Here is a 21,881-nt window from a genome sequence, read left to right on the forward strand (position 1 = left end):
TTTAAAGGGGAATACAACTTTGTTTTTGATTTTTGTTTCTTTTCCTTTGGTTCTTTTTCTTATCTTTATTTATTGTTTTAACAGATAGTTTAATGGATGCATTAAACAAAGATATAAGCTTTACTATGTCCTATTCTTTTATTTTATTTTTCCCCCAAAAGAGTCACTGGCTGAAGTTCTGCAGGTTGCAACTATATATAGGCCTATTTATAGACAGAAATGTGTGTGGGCAGCCACAGGTGATAATGTCTCTCATTAGTGACAAGAAATCAGATGGAGACTTTTTTCTAAGCTAAATGTACCTGTTAAGAGTTTTCTTTATTATATTGGTGGTTAAGCTCATCACTAAGTTACCTGTAAATGACTGCAGTACATACATATTTTACTCTTGGGACCTACATCACGTGTACCTCTCTCAGAGGTATTATCGTTTGTTATTATCAGTGTCTCAATGCTGAGGTAATACTTACTGTAGCAATATATATATATATATATATATATATATATATATATATATATATATATATATATATATGAGCTTAATAACACATTTTACTTGTATTATATTTAGCTCAAGTGGGTTTACTGGATCCTGAGCAAACTTTGCAGTCATTGTCAAATGGAAACTGTAGGTGTTCATCTCATTACAGATTAATGATACAGGCTGATTGTTTATTTTTTTGTTGGAAATAATTGGAAAGAAGCACATGCAGAACATCCATTTTTATATATATTTTTTTTATCTTTCAAATCAAGTGCATCTCCAATAAAGCAGATGCACCACACTCTCTCGAATAATGCAGAAAAGCATTATTTGTTTTAGTTTTCTTATAAGGAACCCAGCTGTCTTTGCCGGCGATTTTGGTTTGGATAGCAATGCCTTACGAGTTGTTTTCACAGAAGTATTCCCCTTTAAAGTCCTGTTCCATGTGCAAAATGCCATGCATGCCTTTGCTAAATATTGCTCTTCAATTCCCCCAACAACCAAAAAAAGAAGAAAAAAGAAAATGAAAATCTCTGAATAAACTCTTGTTACATTTGTCGTCCGAGTGCTTTTATTTCTTTTTCTGTGACTGTTCCCAAGCAGCCATTTCCCCTCCCGCCATCTCTCCCCCTGTCAGCATGGTGAAGCCCATTGTAGACAAGTATCCATGTCTATGAACACATATCGATGATGCTTTGTTGCTCAGCTGTGTTTCCCCCCTCTGCTAATGCCCTTTGACCTTTCTCTCCACAGCTAGAGCAGCAGCAGGACTGTTGTGCTGTCTGTCCCATGCCTCATGAAGGTTGTGTGTGGGTTTTGTTTTGTTTTTAGTCTTTTTTGGACGAGTCTGCAGACTTAAGTGCCTCAGATTTCGAAGTGGATGAACGCAAATTCAGTCTAACATACACAGACACACAGACAGTCTCACTAGCCATATCATCCCTCTGGGAAACACCGCAATAACTGATTAGTTCTCCCCCTTACCCGACCTTCAGATGTTTTGTTGTTAAACAACGCTCTTAACATTTGCCCTTGCCTTTGTGAAAGGGAAACAAATAGAGAAATTATACCTAAGGGGGATAATTCTTTGAAAAATACATTTTTTTGTTTGTTTGTTTTCTACCTGCTCTGGCACACAAAAGTAACAGCTGGCTTTTGAAAAATATTTTCTCTCAAAAGAGTGGTCTTTATGTAACCAATGAGTGCACATTTATACTCAGATCATATCCCAGTCTTCACAGCTCTGCCATAAGAGCTTAAGAAGGTCACCAGTCCATATAAAGAGGATTTGAGTTAGATTTGTAGCACATGATATAACACCATGGCACATTTTGATGTAACGGATTGATGTCAGTAGACAACATGATAACAACAGTTGATTTGTAGGTTGTCAGAAGTGCCCTGCACAGGGTTATTGCCCCAGAAACAATGGGAGGGGCCTGACATGCTGCTCCTTTTTAACAGTGCCCCGCTATGACTCTAACTGGAGCTTTTCTCCTAATGGTGGATCACAGAGTAATGCAAGGTGTTTTTTTTATTGGCTTTTTTTTTTTTGCCTTATTTCTCTCTCTCCCCAGGAAACGTTTAGGTGCATTGAGTGCCCCTGCAGGGTCTGAGAGGTATGAAGCACTGCGATACCAACGGATTAAAAAACCCAAGAAGATGGCCGTGAACAACAACAATTCCAAATCGAGGAGAAAAACAGGTCAGTGCCGCACATTACTGCATGTCAGTTGGGGGGGGGGGGATTTCACTCTTAGCTGGACTATACTTTACAGACTGGGCCATAAGCTTTAATAAAATAAATAGGAGTGTGATTGTCAGTCTTAAATTGGTGTTTACAAAGGTGGTTGCCAGTATTAGAGTTAATTTTTTTAAAAAAATTTTAATTAGTTTTGTTAATTTGACTTCCGATCAGCATAGGAATAAAATTAATTAACTGACTGTTTACTGACTTAATTTCCTCCAGATTTAAACTGATAACCACAAAATATAAACCTGTTCCCTATAAATGTAAATCTTGATTCATTAAGTTTCGGACAATAAATCTTTGGTTTTGTGGGTTTTGCAGTTTGCGGTTAAATCTTTGATGTGGTCTAGCCCTCAGTCTGAGGCAGGTGGTGATTTATTGAGATTGAAGAGATCTCTTCAAAATGATGAAGGGTGATGGACAAAGACAACCTCAGCTTGTTTGCTAAGATGCCTGTATTTAGATGCTGAATCTGGTTCTGGAGTCTGTCAGAATCTGGGCCGGAGCCAGTCTAGGGTTCGGATGGCATCTTATTGAGGTTCCAGAAAAACAACACTTTTGTTCTAGATTAAACCTTCTTCTGAAGAAGAACTGACCCAGCAGAGGATCAGTCAGCAGCACTGGGCTGGGGACGTGCAGCTGTCACTGTAGTTTTAATGACACAATTCCTGTTTTTCAGGCCACAGTCAGATTGTATATATGCACCAGGTGATTCTGACCTCCCACCACCATTCCACTGAAGTCTGAGAAAGGTATCATGTGATCATTTGTAAAAACCAAACCAAACAATTCCACATAAACTACAACGTTCCAGTAGTTGTAGTAAAATAACAAGCTTGCTTGGAACAAATCAGCACCATGGCTTTAATTCCTTCCGAAAACCTTTCCATGACATCACACTCTCTGTGTCTCTCCCTTAACAGTGTTTACACACACAGTGAACATCAAAAAATCAGTGCTGGAAATTAAAATTAACATCTTCCTATCCAAATCATGTGTTGATACATTCCATACTTACTCATTTCCTACTTACAGCTGTCTAATCCTGATCATTATTTGGCCATTAACAGGCAGTGTCATTGAGTCATTCTCTTAATTAAACTGTATTATGTTGGCATACGGTAAATGTTTGGTGGTGACTGGGAGCCACGGCAGCTGCACTGTGAAAAACCTGGAGGTCCAAAAGGTACTGATGCTGTTTATTGTGATGGGGAGGACAACTGGCTTGATTCCGCCCCCAGTGCTCCAGAGAACACTTTGACAGCTGCCTCCCAGGAAGAGTGGGCAGACTGCCAGGGAGCCACCACGTCATGCGATGTTCACTGCAGGGGTTTGGTTTCGCTCGTGACGGGGAGGTGAAGCAGGAGGTGGTGGAGGAAGGACAGAAGGAGAACATTCCCATCCTTAGATATTAAGAACCCATCCTTAGATATTACAAAACAAAACAAAACTGTGTCTCTGTAAAGTGAAACAGCACTAGCCCAGGTAACCTCTGGCTTACCTTAATAATACTGGACTTTAGTGTAGCACCCCAGGGGGAGTCGTGATTGAACATCAAACACCTCCTGACCAAGATGCACAACAGACATAGGCTGGGTTTTTTTGGTATCGCAGTCACCGGGCAGTGTCAAAATGTGTGGTGCTGAGCCAAATGTATTAATACTCTACAATCCTGGGATATGATACTGCTGCATCCTCTTGTCAGAGAGGAGATAAAGGAAAAGGGGGAAGGGGAGACACTGAAGGATTATTCTCTCCTGATTCAGCATGAACTTCTCCCCTGGTCTCACATTGCAGGCATAAAGCTGTAAGGTCGCAGATGCAGTGCAGACAGTTTCCTGGATGTTCTAGGGACTCGATTCCCTCATGACTCATTTTGTTTTCTGCTTTCCATCCTTTCCTCCCTTCCTCTCCACCCCCAGGTGTACCCACCTCTCAGACCCAGCAGCCCCAGACCTCTCAGGTACTCCAGCCCGCAGAAGTTCTCTACCTCCGTAAGAAGAAGAAAAGTCCAGCCAGGCAGGACCCGTATGCCCGATTCTCTGCCCTGCTGTACCGGCGCCCACGTCCCGAGGACCAGAAGGCCATCCTGGCCAGCATGGACACAGCCGACCCAGACCACGCCACCCTTCTCTGAAGACTCCACCTGCTCCCCAAGCCACCCTTCGGACACCCTTTGGATCTGCCAGATCTTGCCAAGAACAACGGTTTACCAGTTTACGTTTACGTCTTTTTTTGTTGTTGTTGTTCTTCCCAATATTCTTTTCTACAAATTTGCCACCGACCCCCCCCCCCATTCCCATTTCTAATCTTAAGTTTCCTGCTAAGTTTTTACTCCAGTGCAATTACTGTGCAAACAAGATGGCAATGGAGAGAACCAGTGCTTATGCTCTCACAAACTTCAAGTTGTTTCTGCACAAACCATATTGGGGAAATTCGTCTATCTTTGAATTAAATTTAAATACAGTAAAAAAAAGACTTTCAACAATTAATTAATTACAGTATTACCCTATGTTGGATTCTTTTCCAGTGTCTTCAGAGCCTGAAGAGGAGTCCTATCTCCCAGGCTGCCTTTCACCTATGACAAACTTACGTGCATCAGTGCATTTCCAAAAAGATGTTAAGCTCAAGTGTAGAATGTAGGATTGTTCTAAGACGCAGCGAATACCTCAGAATACTGCACGCTATACTGCAGAACTTTAGTTGTTGAACGTGAAAGCACTTGAAAACATAATCGCCACGTTCATTATTTCCACTCGGAAGGTAGAGTCTATCCAAAGCAAAACACAAGTGGAGTATGGTGTAATTTGACCAGCATGTCAGCATAAAGAAGGAAGTCACAGTCCAGATACAAGTGTATCACAATCCAATGCACTTTGAAAAATTGGTTTAATCAGCTTGTTCACTGCTGTTTTACTCAGCATGTCAAAGAAGCTTGGAGATTTTTATGTTACTCCTTGTACTATAAAATAGAGAAGAATGAGCTGCCAACAAATTCTGTCTACATTTCTTTACAATATAAGGCAAATATATATGGATGAGCTGAACTAGTTCTGAAGAAATTCCATCTTTAATTTTCCTTTTGGAAAATGAAAATTGCACTGGAACAAAAACTTACCCTGCTCTGTTCGGCTATTTACTCAAAGTGTTGGTGTGCACGGGGACTATTCTCTGCATTCCCCAGCACGCTGATTTGTTAAGAAAGCCCCTAATCCTGCATGGTGAAAAAGTACTATAGTAATGCCAAAAACACTACAGCTCCCAATATTTACAACAACATAAAAAAACACTCAACAAGTACTGTACTGTGAGGAGGATAAGATCTTGTGCCATAGTATACTATAGTATTTTTTATATAGATATGAGAGAGCTCGGCTTTAAATCGAGGGAGCTTAAAAGTCCTTGTCTGGGCTTGAGCTGGAACACCCCGAGTTAAAGTGGTGCTCAGTTTAACAGTTTGCCTCTGTAGTCCTCCTCTATTGCTTTTGTTTCTTCTGAAAATGAATCGAACAGCCTTCTACGGCAGCGTTCATAGCCTCGCGCCCCTTCCTTTTAAAAACAAAAAATGCAGAGTTGCTGGTTGAAAGTCCAAAACAATAAGTATCAAGGCAACTGAAAACTTTCCAATTTTTTTATTTGCCACAGTGACTGTTTCTTTTCTTGATGAATAGGCCTCAGTGACAGTCATAGAAGGAAAGTTATTCCTTACTTTTGTTTGGTTTTATTCTACCCTCTGTGGGCGAGTGGGGCTACAAATGCTTGCCATCCTTACCTGGTACTTTTTTTGTTGTTGTTTTTTTGTATTTGTATTGGTTGTGCTGTTCTTCACATCAGATGGTGCTTATTAATTTCTTTACAAAGACATATTTCCTCAAGTAGAGGAATCTACATATCTAGACTGAATGGCAAGCAGTCTAAATGAGGATGTCGAGCCAGGATTGCCCCGTGAGGCTGGTCCAGGGCAGTGGGGTGTACTGCTGATACATCTAATCCAGGGGCCTGTTCCTTCCACTGTACTTACTGGCTCATGTCACGGAAGCCCTGAGAAATACCAAATTAATCTGGGGTTCACAAAAGCATGGATTTGTTAGTAAAGTGACTTATGTATATTCCGGTTCCTTTTCTGGCACATGCATGCTTGGCAAAGGTTTGGAAGCCGACGTTCGCACAGTTAGGGTGTGATTCGATCAACTTGGCATGATTCTGAAAGTGAAAGGGTAGATTTTCTCCAATTATTGGGTTAAAAACCAAACACTGAATCTGTTTTTTTTATCATTATTGTTATGATTATTATTGTAATTTCTACTTACATGTATGTTAGAACATTACGCCAATAGCTCTCATCGCAGCTAACTGAAGAGCTGCTGAAGCTGAACTTTTCTTTTAAGGCGTTCCAAACAACATGAAGATCAGTCAAATGCTGTTTGCTGAGGTGGCAGCTAATCTGTATCACAGTAAAAAATACTGTGATTTACTAGACTGTTTATCCTGCTGAGATCAATTGAGTAGATCATTTCAGTGAACCTCTGCACACTGGATGCATTTAAGTTATTTTTTCTTCTTCTGGTTAATTACAGTTTAAGCAGCAGAGGTGTGAATGGCAGAGAGCCATATGGTGACTGAGCAGGGTTGGTTTTGTCAGAGATTGCTCGTTCCCAAATCACTTACTGCTTTCTAATTGGCGTCATCTTTCGTCCAAAAGTCTGGAGGCCTGCCCCACTCTGTCGTCCAGGGCAGCAAGGCGTTGTGGTTTTGGTTTTGCCTTCAGGTCTCAAACCCACTTGATTTGGCCAGGCAGCCCTCTGTAGGTGAGCACCACCCGAGAGTCTTTCTTTCTCTACTTCAAACATGACTCTGATTCAAGGTACAATCCCTGCAAAATTAAAAAAAAAGAAGAACAATAAAAATAGAGCATGTGTCTGAGAGCTGGGCAAAACCCCCAAAACAAAAACCCCCGGGATGCTGCAGCCCTGGTGACACTAAGCCCTGCACCCCTCCAGCCTGAAGGACAGTCAAATGTGTGAAAAGAAAAGGGCGTAGGCCCCTCTTTGGGCAGGAATGTATTTTGTTCCATCCTGTTGAAGAGTTTTACTGTTTGGTCGAGAGCAGTGGTGGCTAAGCGCTGCTCCTGGCCAGCCACAGTCATGCAGATTATATATGTCTCCCTGAATCTCTCACTACTACATACCCAGAACAAATGGTTGTTTTGACCAGTAAAGCCCAAATACTGAGTTTTATCAAGGGCTTGGATGAAACATAAACCAGACTCTGTTGGCTGGCCAGGACCAGGGTCTTCCCCACTGACCAAGGGTATTGTATATACTTCCGACATCTATTTCTTACTGACCTGCAGAAAAAATAGATCTGATTGGGCTATATATATATATATATATATATATATATACACATATAAATATATAGATAGAATTTGGTTTTGTTTTAACAGCAACATGCTATAAAATATATATTTTTTCTTATAGGAAAGTATTTTTTGTTGTTTATGCATGACAGAGGAGTGTGGAATAAATAGGTGATGATTGTATGTTTTTTTGTTAGTTTGTTTTTTTAAATTTATTTTTTACTTTCTCAATTTTTTATATATTTTAGTTTTTAGTTTTTTTCTATGATAAAATAATATTCTAAAAAGTAGATCAAAGAGCCTTTTGTTTGCTTGAGAAAAGCTGATACCTGGAGAATATCCTAGAGAAAGGAGAGTTAGTCTGGATGTGCAAAACAATACAACTGGATGAGATGTAGCTTTTTATACACAGTTTGAAATCTCCAGCTTCAGAATATGTATGTTATCTTTTGAGTTAGAAGCACTGGCCAAAGGGGACGGGTTTTCAGTGCGCATTCACTGGAACGTATCGAGGAGATTTGTCTGTCAAAGCTGCCATTGGCCCCTGTGCCCGTCACTCAAACAGGACCCTTCCACTCCCTGTTTTTATAAAAGGTGATGTCTGCACAGAGACTTCCACTTTTTGCCCTTCGCCTTGGTTTCTCCAGATAGGTGAGAGCCTCTGTGTTTGTGAATAAAAAACAGAAATTGCATTTTTCAGCTGGCTAGTAGTACAAATAGTATCATCCACCCACCGATTCGCTACATTACTATGTAATCGCTGTATTTTATTTTATTAAAATTAGCCATGATGTTTTGTACCATCCGCGCCATGGAAGTCCGTCGGCGCCTCGGCTCATTTCAGCTTTTTACATACGACTACTAGTCATTTAATATTATTATTCAGACTAGTTCGCTGTGTTGGTTTTTGTCCACGGGACTTTTTCCTCCACAGCGAGAGCGCACGCTGCGGCAGTAGTAGCCAAGGCCGGCCGGTTTGTCGTAAGAGACCTCGCCCACGAGAGGGGCTCCTCTGCTGGCTTACGCCCACATTACAGCCCGCTACTGCGGCTGTAGGAGGTCTCACTCTTCCAGTTTCTGGATTGAGCTCCTCTGTGCTCTTCTGTGCTCACTCATCTGTGGTAGTGTTCCTTGCGTGTTAAGCCCCGCTTCGGCTGGTGCTTTTACTACTGCGGGCCCTCTGGATCCCAAACAGCGCGGCATCCAGTGTCCAGTAGACCTGTATGGCCCGTGCGACACTTGCAGTGTGCAATGCTTTGATCGGCGCACTTCAGCAGTGCTTGGTGTCACTCCTCGGGACCTCCGATGTTCTTGCCACAAAAGAAAAGGCACAACTCGGTTGTAGTGTTCCCTGTTTTTTCAACCCACTGCCCCAGTGCAGTAACGTGTGGTTGGAGTGTAGTGCCCCTCCCCCGCTGTGTTGTGCTGTGTTACCAGTGGAGACACACTTACAATGGCAAGTTCCACTAGGCACTCCACTGTCGCGAGAGCACCTCGGCTGCTGGTGTGCCTTCGGTACCCACGCTGAACGGAGCACTTACGGAACGCTTACGTAGCAGTGCTTGTGCACGGTACTGATGGAATGGAGAAACCCCGTTCCTCCTCCTCCCACCCCCGCCTCTGTACCATTTGCAGCCACCGCACATTACCCCCTTGGAGCAGTGACGTGGTCTGCCCCTTCTGTCCGGGACCGGACCAGGGCAGTAGAGCAACTGTGGGCCCCACCCCCACTCAGGCACACGCAGGGTCCCAGTCACGTCCTGGACACCGACATCGCAGCCGCGTCAGGCTGTCCTCCTCTCCAAGTAGGGGTGGGGCTTCAGTGGATCCTTCCTTCCACCTGACCCTCAGCACCCTGTCTCCTCTGTCAGGCCAGTGACTGCTGAGGCACCCGCCCCACTGCTGGCCGTGATAATTAGGGAACAGAGAGGGAGGCCCGTGGAGAGGCGTCCCCGGGCCCCCTCCCCCTCCTCTTCCTCACCGCCATCACTCCTGTCTCTGCCGAGACGCCAGCACAGGAGTGCGAGCTCCGCGGACAGGGGGCAACACCAGGATGGATCAGATCAGCACCCTACTGCGCAGGTGGCCCGAGGGACCTGTCCTGTCCTAACAGGCAGTGCAGGGTCACAGAGGCAATGCTCCACCAAGCATATGAGGCTGGAGCCCAGGCGGCCCGCCTCCGCAATACAGAGTCCCTGCTGGCCCTCTATATTGCTCAGCCTATAACGCAAGGACCTCAACTTCGGGGGACCCACAGCCTACTGGCTGCAGCGCCAGACTTGCTGGTAATGGTCATGTGCCATGGTGCTCAAGCAAACTGCCGATACCTGGCTGCCATTGTGGTGGCAGGCAGTCAACTTGGGCTGTCCCTGGCGAGGCGAGTTCCAGACGCAGACAGGATCAAGAGGAGACTATGTGGGGACTTGATTCAAGTCTTCAAAATCATGAAAGGCATTGACCACATCAAACCAGAGGAGCTTTTCCAGATCAGCAGGGACACACGCACCCGGGGACACAAATGGAAATTGGGCTTCAAGGCATTCAAGATGGAAAACAGGAGACACTTCTTCACACAGAGAGTTGCTACAATGTGAAACAAACTCCTCAGCGATTTGGTTGAAGCTGAAAATTTGGTAACATTTAAAAATAGACTGGATAGTATTCTTGGATCACTCACTTATTAATGGACAACAAACGAGCAAGATGGGTCGAATGGCTTCCTCTCATTTGTAAACTTTCTTATGTTCTTATGATGGATGCCCCCATCTCAGTTCACGTTTGGACCGTCCGTGGAGGGCATGCTGGTGCACTCCCTCCAGGAGAGAGAGCAGTCGCTACAGCTCACCAGAGTATACCTCCAGGCAGCACCTCTGGGTCAGGTCTGCAGAAAATCTGCAGGGCCTAGACGGCCAGCCCCCAGGCAGCAGCAGCCCCGCCCTCCTGCTGACCTCTGTCCGTGCCTCACCAGCAAGCAGGGGCCTACCCAGGCCCACCGCGGTAGAGCCAGGCCAAACGCCAGGAACTGTGACAAGAGAACAGGTAGCCGACCCCCGCCCCCCCACCTCCCGCACCGCAGTGCTGAAGCATTCCAGCAGCCCCTGGCCCACCCATACACCCCCCAGCAACTCTCCAATTGGCACCTCAGCACCCTGTACTCCTGGGTGCTCCAAATTATAACAGTTGGCTGGAAGTTTCTCCGCTTCACCTTCGAAGGCCGAGCGTACAAGTTTGCTGTTCTCCCATTAGCTCCTCGCACTTTCTCCAAGTGCATGGATGGCGTGTTAGCCCTCTTTTAGCGTTGCCAGGTGGTCTGCGTCCTCAATTATCTGGACGACCGGCTGGTCTGTTCGAACTCCAGGGAGCAGGTTCAGAGCTACACAAGCCTGATCCTCGACTGCCTCTCCGAGTCTTATGCCAACTCAGCAGGCACAGTTTCCATCACCATGCTGTCCACGCTGGTGCCAGAGTGAGTTGACTCCATAAACACGTGTCTCTCCCTTTTCCAGTTGAGAGCCCGCGTCAGTATGTCCCTTTGCCAGAGGCTGCTGGGCCTTCTAGCGGCTGCGTCACAAACCCTCCCCTTCAGCCTCTGCAGTGGTGGTTCAGGTGGTTCAGGTCCCATGGGATGCATCCTCGCCACGACAGAGTACGTTGAGTGACAGTCACTCAAGTGTGCTGGAAGGCGCTCCATTGGTGGCGGAGCCCTTCGAATTTAACCCGTGGTGTGCCCTTGGGGCCAATCTGCCACAGAGTGGTGACAACATACACCTCCAAGCAGGGTTGGGAAGCTGTCTGCAATGGACAGGGACATATCAATGCCCTGGAATTACGAGCTGTGATCTTCGGTCTCCGTCACGTCTTGCTGGCCCTTCGGGGCAGTCATGTTCTAGTACGGACAGACAACAGAGCGTGGTTACCTACATCAACAGGCAGGGAGGTCTCCGGTCGCACACACTATATCGTGTAGTGCATTGTCAGTTTTTGAAAGGTGCGTGCAGGCTGCGGCCTACCCGCGCCCCTTCCCTGCCCGCATGGCGCCTTGATGTAGTGTTAGACGTGCTTTCCAAGGCCCCGTTTGAGCCCTTACAATCAGTTGATCTCAGATTAACGTCACTGAAGATGGCATTTTTGTTGGCGATCACATCTGCAAAATGCGAAAGCGAGATACACGCCCTGTCCGTTCACCCTTCGTGTGTCCTATTTGCGGGAGTTCCAGGGTTACGCTTCGGCCTAATCTTGCGTTCCTCCCGAAAGTGCTGTCTCCTTTCCATATCAACAGGCCTATTGAGCTGATGACTTTCCATCCTCCTCCCTTCTCTTCTGAGGAGGAGAGTAGGCTACACCTGTTGTGCCCTGTGCCTCAGGTGCTATTTGGAGCGCACTAAGGACATTCAGCACTCGGACCAATTGTTTGTGTCCTTCGGAGCACGGACACGGGGCCAGACACTTTCAAAGCAGCGCCTCTCACACTGGATTGTGGAAACCATTACCACAGCCTACAAGTCACCTGGAGCCCCGATGCCTGAACACCTGGTGGCCCACTCGTCATGGGCCCTTTTTCAAGGTGCCCCACTGGCAGACGTCTGTGTGGCTGCGAGTTGGGTCTCGAAGCACACCTTTGTTTTTTCTACAGGCTGGACGTGACTGGACTGGTTCCTTCTGTTGGGAATCCAGTGTTGGCTTCAGTTGAGCCTCAGTAGCCTATCAGGCTTTTTTATCCTTGCCCCTGCAGAGCGTGCTTGGAGAAGCGACGCAGAACCGTTTTCCCTTCCTACCGGACTGTGACTTGTATATAGTTCATTCTGTAGGTGGGAGTGCATGAGTTTTTTACACCTGTACCCCGCCATTGTACATAGTTTCTTTGTCAGCAGGTCTGTGGCCCGCCCTAGCTATGCTAGCTGTGCTGAGGGCTGCTGCTGTGTTCAGCGGGAGGTCTTTGAGTTTACTCTTGTGCCCCGCTGTGTATATAGTTCATTTATTGATATCAGTAGCACATTGTGCTCAGCTATGCTCCTTTGCCAGCAGTTTTGTGGCCCCGCCATAGCTATGCTAGATGTGCTGGGGGCCGCTGCTGCTGTGTCCAGTGGAAGGCACTTGAGTTGGCTCTCGTTGCCCTGCTGTGTAGTTAAGTAGGTACGCCTCGGGGCAGGTTCTCTTACCAGCTCGCTGCCTCCTCCCTTGTGACGGTTTGGTTATACTGTAACCCCTCCCCCTTGGGCAGTGCTTCTAACTCGAAAGATAATGATAGGTTGTGAGTGCAACCATGGTTATCTGAGAAAAGAAGCACTGCCCAAGGGTTCCAAGGTCGCATGGGAGTTCAAGCTCCTGGCAAAAAGAGGAAGTTTCTGTGCAGACGTCACCTTTTATACAAACAGGAAATGGAAGGGTCCCGTTTGAGTGATGGGCACAGGGGCCAGTGGCAGCTTTGATAGACAAATGTCTTTGATACGTTCCAGCAAATGTGCACTGAAAACCGCTCCCCCTTGGGCAGTGCTTCTTTTCTCAGATAACCACGGTTGCATTTGCAACCTATCGTTTTATTCAAATGACAATTGTATGGCTGTATATGTAAGATTTTGTTCATAAGCTATTTCTTTCTGCGTTTAACCAGTTGCTAGCTCTGTGGGACAATAAATAATTAATCAAGTCTTTAGGATATGTAGTGAACAAGGATAACAGATTCCTTTAGGTGTATTTTAACTTGAAGGACTGTAATACAATATCGCAAAATAGATTCAAATCTCATGTTGTCTGAACAATAATAATCCCTGCAGCTGAAAAGCATAGCGGGGAAAAAAAAAAAAAAAAAAAAAAAAAAACATACACCAAGAAGTCCTGTTGACAGAAATATTTACTTGTGAAAGTATTCCAAGCTTACTTCTTCCTAGCGTTTTTGTAATATTAGAATGTGATATCTTCTGAGGTGCTATGTCTAGTAGATACTGTGGAGGGTGTTGAATGTGTCTTTTGTGCTTTCAAAAGGGGTATTTTGAACACAGAATTCTGTTTACAAAGCTAGACTTTTTTTCTTGTACAGTTTGTTTCATTTGAAGCTGTGTGAGGCTGGACTTTATGGTGGCATACTGACAGTGCATTAGGGTATGTACAGCTCCCTAATGAGGAACAGGTAGACTGGAGCCAGAAACGCTGTATCTACCAAACACAGTAGGTACTAGTGCATATGGGAAAGTCCTTATATCTTACAAGTAAATCACCAGTGCTAGTGCTCAAATAATTATTCACAACAGACTGGAGTTTACTGATCCGGTGCATTTATGCGTCGCAGCTCTTGACTAGAAACAAATGTACAAACGTAGACAGAGTACCATTGGTCTACTTCAGAATAGTATTTTTTTTTTTTTTTTTTGTCAAATGCAACCGTATGTGGGGGACACTAGCAGACCATGTCTGACTGTTTTTGTTGTGTGTGTTGGACTTTTTTTTTCTTTTCTTCTGATGTTGCTTATTTTTATTGATTACTAATCCAGCCAGACAGGGGGGCTTGTTGATGAACCGATCCTCAATGCTAGTGTGTGCAGCATAAGGAAATGCATCGATTTAATGTGTAGAAGCCTTCTGTTCTCCGGTCCGTTTCAAAGCAAGGCAATGTGGGGTCTGTAAGGTTTGCAATAACACATCTATTTATATACACATCTACATGCACACTGGACAAGTAAAACTGCTACTACTTTTCTTTATGCAGGAAAATGGTGATTTATTCCACACGCATAGTCTTAAGCGCTGCTACAGTTTGTATTATTTGATTATCCCTGTTCTGATACTCCTAATGCGTAATCTGCATTCTCGAAGCACATGGATTTTGGTTGTTTCTGGATACAAATGATCACAATGCTGTTTCTCTTTTGTGTTTGTTTAAGGTGGTTTTTCTATATAGTTTTCACTTAAGCTGAAATGGGCCGAGGTTTCTGCTAAAGTACGTATTGTCTGCTTTCTTACGACACACAGATATGGCAAATTCTGTTATTTTGTATATCTTTATTCACATGGCAATCTGTTTTTGAATGGCTCTCTCCTGTACGGGGTAGGTGTGCTTTACAGGAGGATGTGAATGCTGAGAAATACAGCTAAGCACAGAGATGTAGAGACTGTAATGAGTGATCACAGCTCTGCTACATTGTTAAGCTTTCCCTAATTGGCAAAGCTACATGAAAAAGTCTTCACCCAAATTAAAAAAACAAAAATCAAAACTGTGTCTAGGAGGTTTGACTGTTACGCATTGAAAAATGTCTCTGTGCTTCTGTTTAATTTTTAAGTGACTAGGCATTGTATTGCTATTTTTATGAATATATTTTTTACTGTTTTTATTTATTTATTTATTTTTTACTCAATTGTGTATGGAGTTTTATTTCTGCAGATCATTTCTGTTTTTACTGTACACAAGTTGAGAATTGTGGGTAAAATGCTCTACCTATTTTGAGTATAAGATTTATGCCCAGAGATTGATTACCATCTGATTGTGTTGCTGGATTTTGCTTAAAATTTAACAGATGGATGTAGGAAAAGTTATTCCTCCTTGTCCACCAGTGAAGTTTTGTAATAAGCTTTTCCATTGAATAGTACTGCCTGGAGGGAAGATGAGCAGCAGCCACTTTGTTGTTATCATGTAAACTCATGTAAATATCAGTTGTCTGTTCACAATGAGCTGCATTGTCTTATTCTTCTCTGATCATACTTCATGCCAACTTTTATGAATTTCAAAAACTGAGAGTCAAAAAAAGATAGCTATGTAGATTTGTTTTAATACAAAGTCTTCCTCTGTCCAGACTTAAAATTATAAAATTAATTATCCTTAGAAAGTAATGATATAGCAGGGTTAAAGTCATGCTTCTTCCTGTCACTCAACAGAAAAGGCAGGGGTGTGCAGCAGAGTTTGACCATTTCAAAAGAACATTCTAGTTTCCAACTCTGGAAAATACAGATTTTCACTCTCCAAGAGCAAGACTGTTCAAGAGTTTTTATTATTATTATTTGGGTGTTTAATACAGTATATTTATTTAAAAAAATAAAAAATCCTAGTGGGGGGGCAGCACCAAAGAGGAAATCTGTTATTTTCTTTTTGAATGTGAACACCAGCTGAATGTCTTGCACCCAATGTAGATGCATTTCCAGAAAGGCAGCCAAGTGTCAGTGATTCTGACAACAGCCAAGAATGTGAACTATAAAGTTAGAATTATTTTAGAAAAATATGATTCAAACACATTTATTTCTGGAGAGATAAGGCATAATAAACCAGCAGAAGCAAATAAGCCCATATCCAAGTGTGGGCAGCAAGGTTTGTCCAATGAGATGGATTACCAAATCACACATTCTATATCCCCAAACACAGACATTCAAGATATTCAGACCTATCTTTAGGAGATGTTTGAGTACTGAAAAGAAATATAATTACATGAAGCTTTTTGCCTTTTGCAAACCACAATCATGTGCTGGCTGTTGAACTGGTATCCAAAGGGCTAACTCTGGCTGGGCTGTTCTCAAAAGTAGGCATATACATATGGCATATTCTGGAGATATACGGCAAACTGGGATTGGTTATTAAACATTGCATATCAAAATAAGTAAGTACCAGCAAAAAATCCATAACCAGTGTATTAAGAAACCCAACAGAACCAGATAAAGATCAGGAAAAATTACAGTACAGACTGGTTGGTGTAAAGGGATTGTATTGCATGTAAGACTGAGAAATTATGTATATGTGTGTGTGTGTATATATATATATATATATATATATATATATATATATATATATATATATATATATATATATATATGAAATATGTAAATATAAAGGTGAACTATAAACAGGCATTTAGTGTGTAATGTACTAGAGATGGTATAGTGCAGTGTGATGTACATATTGTATAGCATATAGCAGAAAGATTTCTTGCATGGTTAAAGCTTTAGAGTTTATGCGTACTGAAGAGAGAAATGAGATGATACAATAGGGTATACCTTAGGTGCGCTGGAATATGAGAAGCCTGAAAAGAACATTTAGATTGTAAAGGTTTATCAGATGTCTTAGCCTTGTTAAAATATTATTAAACAGGTGCTCACAGTTGAGATGACACTGAAAACTGGTGAGCATTATATCAGTAGTTTTCAAAGCAAGAGACAAATACATTGATCGAAGCATAAACAATACTCCCATGTGATAGAAGGTGTGTATTGCACTGCCTATATCAGTTTTTGTTTTTTTTGTCTGTGATTCATTGCTTGGCCTAAAGGTAGACCAATTGTACTTGGGAATCTGGAGCAAATCTAAACTTCATGTCAACAATAAGAAAGCAATATAAACTAGATTTTTATGAAGGCCCAAGAAATGTAAGAAACCCCAATCCATAGCCAGCAGGAAAATACACATTTCTGTTGATCTAAGCTCACTCTTTTTGCCCCATGCAATTAATTTTGAACTGTGTGAAAGGATGAATGACCAAGTACAAGTTGCAGTTAATCATATAATAGATTTCTTAAAGCTTTTGAAAAGGTGCATTTATTTTTTGCAAGAACCAAAGGTAAAGTCAGTTTTGTCAAACAGCTGCAGTTTTAACCTACCCATTATTTTCATAAATCTGATTCTCTTCAAGTTTGAGCGCAGAAGTGGAGAAAATCTCCACTGTGAGAGTGTGAGAGTGAAATAGCTGGTAATGCCTGAGTTTATCTGTTCCAAATAGAATCTATTTATAAAGCAGCTTTTTTGAATTAATTGCAACATATAGTTTGTGTTCTTGTTGTTTTCTGTGTGTGTGTGAGAGAGAGTGAGAGAGAGAGCAAGACACAGAGAGAGAGAGAGAGAGAGAGAGAGAGAAAACAATCTGCATTGTGTCAATGACCTGAATTTGAAAATGCATACTTCACATCCTATTAATGCATTGATATGACATTCCTAGGTTGTCACTGTGGATGTCGTTTGCTAGCTCTTAATAGAAGCAGCCACACTACCAATTTCTTGAAGCAGATATGTGTCAGGTTATTAGGGTGTAATTGTCTTGCCGTTGGTTTGGTGTTCATACAAAAATGAAAAAGATATTTTTGTACAATTATTTCAAATCAGAAAAGATTAGGATGATGTTGCTGCTAAAGCAACAAAAGAAAACTATATATATACATATATTACATTTATATTCAGTAGAATGTTCTATATATCTGGTGTTACGAAATATATACTGTTTATATATAGCACTTGATTATATATATATATATATATATATATATATATATATATATATATATATATGCTTTCAATTTCAGCATTAAGTAAGTAAGTGTTTACCTCCAATTCACACCCAAAAATACACAAAAGAACTAAATTCAAAACACCCTGTATAAACGTGTGCAAAGCTCACTGATTCAGATAATAATACATTTATGTTTTGTTTTGTGTGTTTGTCTTTTAAGATTAAGATTACGTTTTCAGACAGCACAAAGTTGTTATTGGCAACGGCACAGTCTTCCAGTGGCAGTGCTACCGTCTATGTGTCTGAAGACAGTGACCAAATGAATCAGTCATCGAAACTTCCCTGTCCAAAAGACAGCAAAACAGGCCTTGACTCCCTCCACTGAGGGCATGATGACCTGGCCGTTGGGATGCGGCCATGGGAACTCCCATACCGGGTCAAATTAGTCAGGCGTTCCTGCAAAGGTGCTGGTTGTGGCTGAGGCATGCTTGGAAGGGTGAGATTGTGGTCTGTATTTATATTTGGGTTGGATATGGAAACAAGGCAAGTCTGGGCCTTGTCCTCCCTCTGGGGGGTGGGGAAAGGGAAGTCAATTATTTTGAACACTCTCTTTACTTTGTTTTGTTTTTCTTTATTGCAGTCACACTAGCCAAGAAAAATTTCATCTGCACTTTTGATACCTTGCCAGTGTTTGTGGATTTATTACAAGTGAGGCTTGAAATAATATTCAGGCAACTGGCTCTCACTGGCTCTTGAACTGAATTGCTAAATGGTTATTACTGAACAAACAGTGTGTATTTCCCCACTATGGCCTGTTGCAGTTTTATTTGTACACAGTCTTTACACTGAAATAAGGTTATTGTACATTGACAAATGATACATTATTTTAATCCAAATTTTAATTAACTGATATTTAAGTTCTTACCTTTTAAATAAAAAGAGGAAACTTTGAGCAGTTACAATTGTTATGATTCCTGACTGTTTAGTTTAATGCTGTAATTGGATTAATTCATGACATTGTATTGTATGTATTTTATATGCCTGTTATTAATTAATTATAACATCTATATACCCTCCGAAAGCACAAACCAACGAATGAGCCAGAAATCAGGAAACAGGGCAACTGTTATTTCAGTATACAATGTTGGTGTTAGTGAAACATGTTGCTTACCATCTGGGACTAGATCTGCCAATGCATAGAGGAGACACATACCATCTCAGAGTTTTACAACAAAAATAATCATAATACTTTGGCAATGCAGTCTAAGTCCAAGAACTGGCAATATTTACTTTTTGTGTGTGTGTGTGTGGCTTCAATTGAGTTATGCAAACAGCTGAAGATGGTGAATACAGAATTAACTGGCCCTAACCTGTTGTTTAACTTTGTATCGATGCCAGTGGTAACTCAGTGTAAAAGATAGCAGACATACATTAGCAAATCTCTCTAATGTGAATAATAAAATGCTTAAATGCTACAGATGATTATAGTTTAGTGACTATATATATATATATATATATATATATATATATATATATATATATATATATATATAATTAATGGTAAGAATAGCAACCATTGTGGATGTTGTCTATCCACATCTGGGACAGAAAGGGGTTATTTTTGTTGTTGCTAGAGTGCTCCATTTTTTCCAGATATATAAAAGTCATTTTATTTTTGTATCCATTGCTGATTTTGAGCAATACTATATCATGAATGACAAAAAGAAAGATGGCTATTTTATTCACATATAGACTTGTTAGTATCAAAGCATCTCGGTTGTGTACAAAATAAAGGAAAATACGAAAAGGAAAACAAATGCTACACCGTCATTCTTCAGTGTGACATGTGACAGTGTCACATGTCACGTTTGTTCTTCAGTGGAGACTGAGGAGAAGATGCAGGGTTCAGGTTGAATTGGGAAACCTGTTTTGATATTACACAGATGACATGAACCAATCTACATGATGAAAACACTGTTTTCCAGTTATCTTTTCAGAAATTACTACTGGTTTTCATTCTCTGGTTATGATTATCTTTGCAATTTCTATGTATTTAATACACTTTATTGCTGCCATGTGAGGAGTCTTTCACTTTTAATTCAGCCGTATCCAGTTTGTATAGGCCAGACGTTGTTTAGTTTCAACTTACAGATCACCTCATGAAAAGACAAACATACACATACCCCAGTGTCCATTGTATGCATTGTCCTGGATAAAATACAGTCTGTGTAATGGCAGATTAACGTGCATTGACTTGTGTAGCCTGACAAGGTATTATGTGCATTAGTAACCGTGTGACATTCTCAAGAAATTTCTGAATACACTTAAAAACACTTGCATCAATTCAGCAAGTTCTTAAAAAAGAAATTTAATTGGGGGAAGAATGTTTTTTTTGTGTGTGTTTTAACTGCTAAGCAAAAACAACATAATCCATTCCTTTCTAGTAAAAGGCTGTTCATATGACTAACTTGCAAATTCATATTCATAACCAGTTAGTAGCTCTAAATATACTATTTTCTCATTTTATTTGTGACAAAAGTGGTGTCATTGCAGGAATCTGCTGCTTCAGAAAGCACCTGGGCATTAAACTACACCTGTCCTGTTTGATAATCTGGGGATCAGGTGATTCTGCTGTAGATTCCCTGGCATCGCTCTGGCCTGATCTGTGAATCAATAGCCAAACAGCTGCCAGAGCAGGGTTAGGTTGCATTGCCTCAGATGTGTTTCTGTCAACGCTCTCTGTAGCCACAGTTGACCCTGTATCGTTCTCAGTCTCCACACAGTAGGGACCCCCTTCCATTGAGTGTGTTTCCAACAGCAATTGTAGTACTATTCTAGTATACTAAGAGTTTAGAGTAGTATAACTGTTTCTGCATATATGTAACCATAGGCAGACTGGCCATTGGGCAATTCTGGCAAATGCCAGAAGGGCCGGTCCATTGTTTAGTTCAGTGGGCCAGTCGATTCCTATGTGGGCCGGTCGCCCCATATAGACACTACAACCGCACATCGCCAACCCCCCCTGCCCCCACCAATGGACCGCACTTCGTCAGCACCCAGAACCACATATCGCTAACACCCCCCCCCCCCCCCGACTGCACTTCATTGGCACCCAGAACTACACTTTGGCAACCCCCCCCCCCCCCCCGGGACTGCACTTTATTGGGACCCAGACTTCACCAGCTGTCGCCCCCCTGGGTAAAGGTCCAGGGGCGTTTTTTGGTCCCACTCCACCCCTGTATGTAACCAACACATGATGCTGCTTTCGAACTTTGTCGTGTCCACAGTAAGGCGGTGGTGGGGTCCCTAAACATTTTTAATAATTGAAACGAAAGCAAACAAAAAGTGTGTTTCCAATTTAGGCTTGTGGATATAAATTGAGATTACTATTATTATTATTATTTTGCAATGTTATGATGATCTGCCTGGATTATGTCAACTAAAGGGAGATGGAATCAAAGAGAATAAGACGGGCCTGTTCTGTGAAACATTGTAATAACACGTGGCTGATGTTTATCGTCCCGGAAGACCGCACGTCATGTTTACAGAAGTTCGGATGACGTGTGACAGCTCTGCAGTTGCTTGTACACATTACGACTTGGTGCTACATCTTTTCAAACTCTTTTGTGGTGCTCTTATTCAGAATTAACTCTTTGCTTAACACATGAACACTTCTTTTTTTATCAAGAAAAATATGTACTGTCAGTAAGGGGAAAATTATAAATAGTTGTACAGGCAATAATAAAAAAAAAAAAAAGTATATTTACTGGTATTTTAGTGGCACACATGCCGTATTTACAATACAAAATGTGACAAGCATAGTCACGTGATGTTCCGTTTTAGCAGGTGTCATGCGGGCTGTTGTGTGATCACGTATTTTGACCTTTTGCAACACCTAATAAAAACGTTAGAGGAATATTTTGTACAAACCACCACTATGACAACAAGAGAGAAAAGACTGCCCTGGGCTGCTTCAATGAATGCTCTCCTGGTACCTTGGCAGCTTCAGAAATATTCTCACACTGAAGCTCTGGGGAGAGGCGGGATGTGACGTCAAAAACCGCAGGCGTCTCCATTAAGCTGCTGAGGCAT

At 42.1% G+C, this 21,881-nt stretch overlaps 1 protein-coding gene across 1 annotated transcript in view; it reads left to right on the forward strand.

The window, feature by feature from the left end:
- Window positions 1-7,597, forward strand: part of igsf9bb (immunoglobulin superfamily, member 9Bb) — a 163,825-nt gene extending 156,228 nt beyond the window's left edge. Inside the window, exons 20-21 of the mRNA XM_066708218.1 lie at window positions 2,062-2,189; window positions 4,157-7,597. Of these exons, the coding sequence (XP_066564315.1) occupies window positions 2,062-2,189; window positions 4,157-4,371 (343 nt within the window). The 3' untranslated portion in view covers window positions 4,372-7,597. The remainder of the gene's footprint in view (window positions 1-2,061; window positions 2,190-4,156) is intronic.
- Window positions 7,598-21,881: the final 14,284 nt, after the last annotated feature.

This window comes from Amia ocellicauda, chromosome 1 (assembly GCF_036373705.1).
Source record: "Amia ocellicauda isolate fAmiCal2 chromosome 1, fAmiCal2.hap1, whole genome shotgun sequence".
Taxonomy (NCBI): Eukaryota; Metazoa; Chordata; class Actinopteri; order Amiiformes; family Amiidae; genus Amia; species Amia ocellicauda.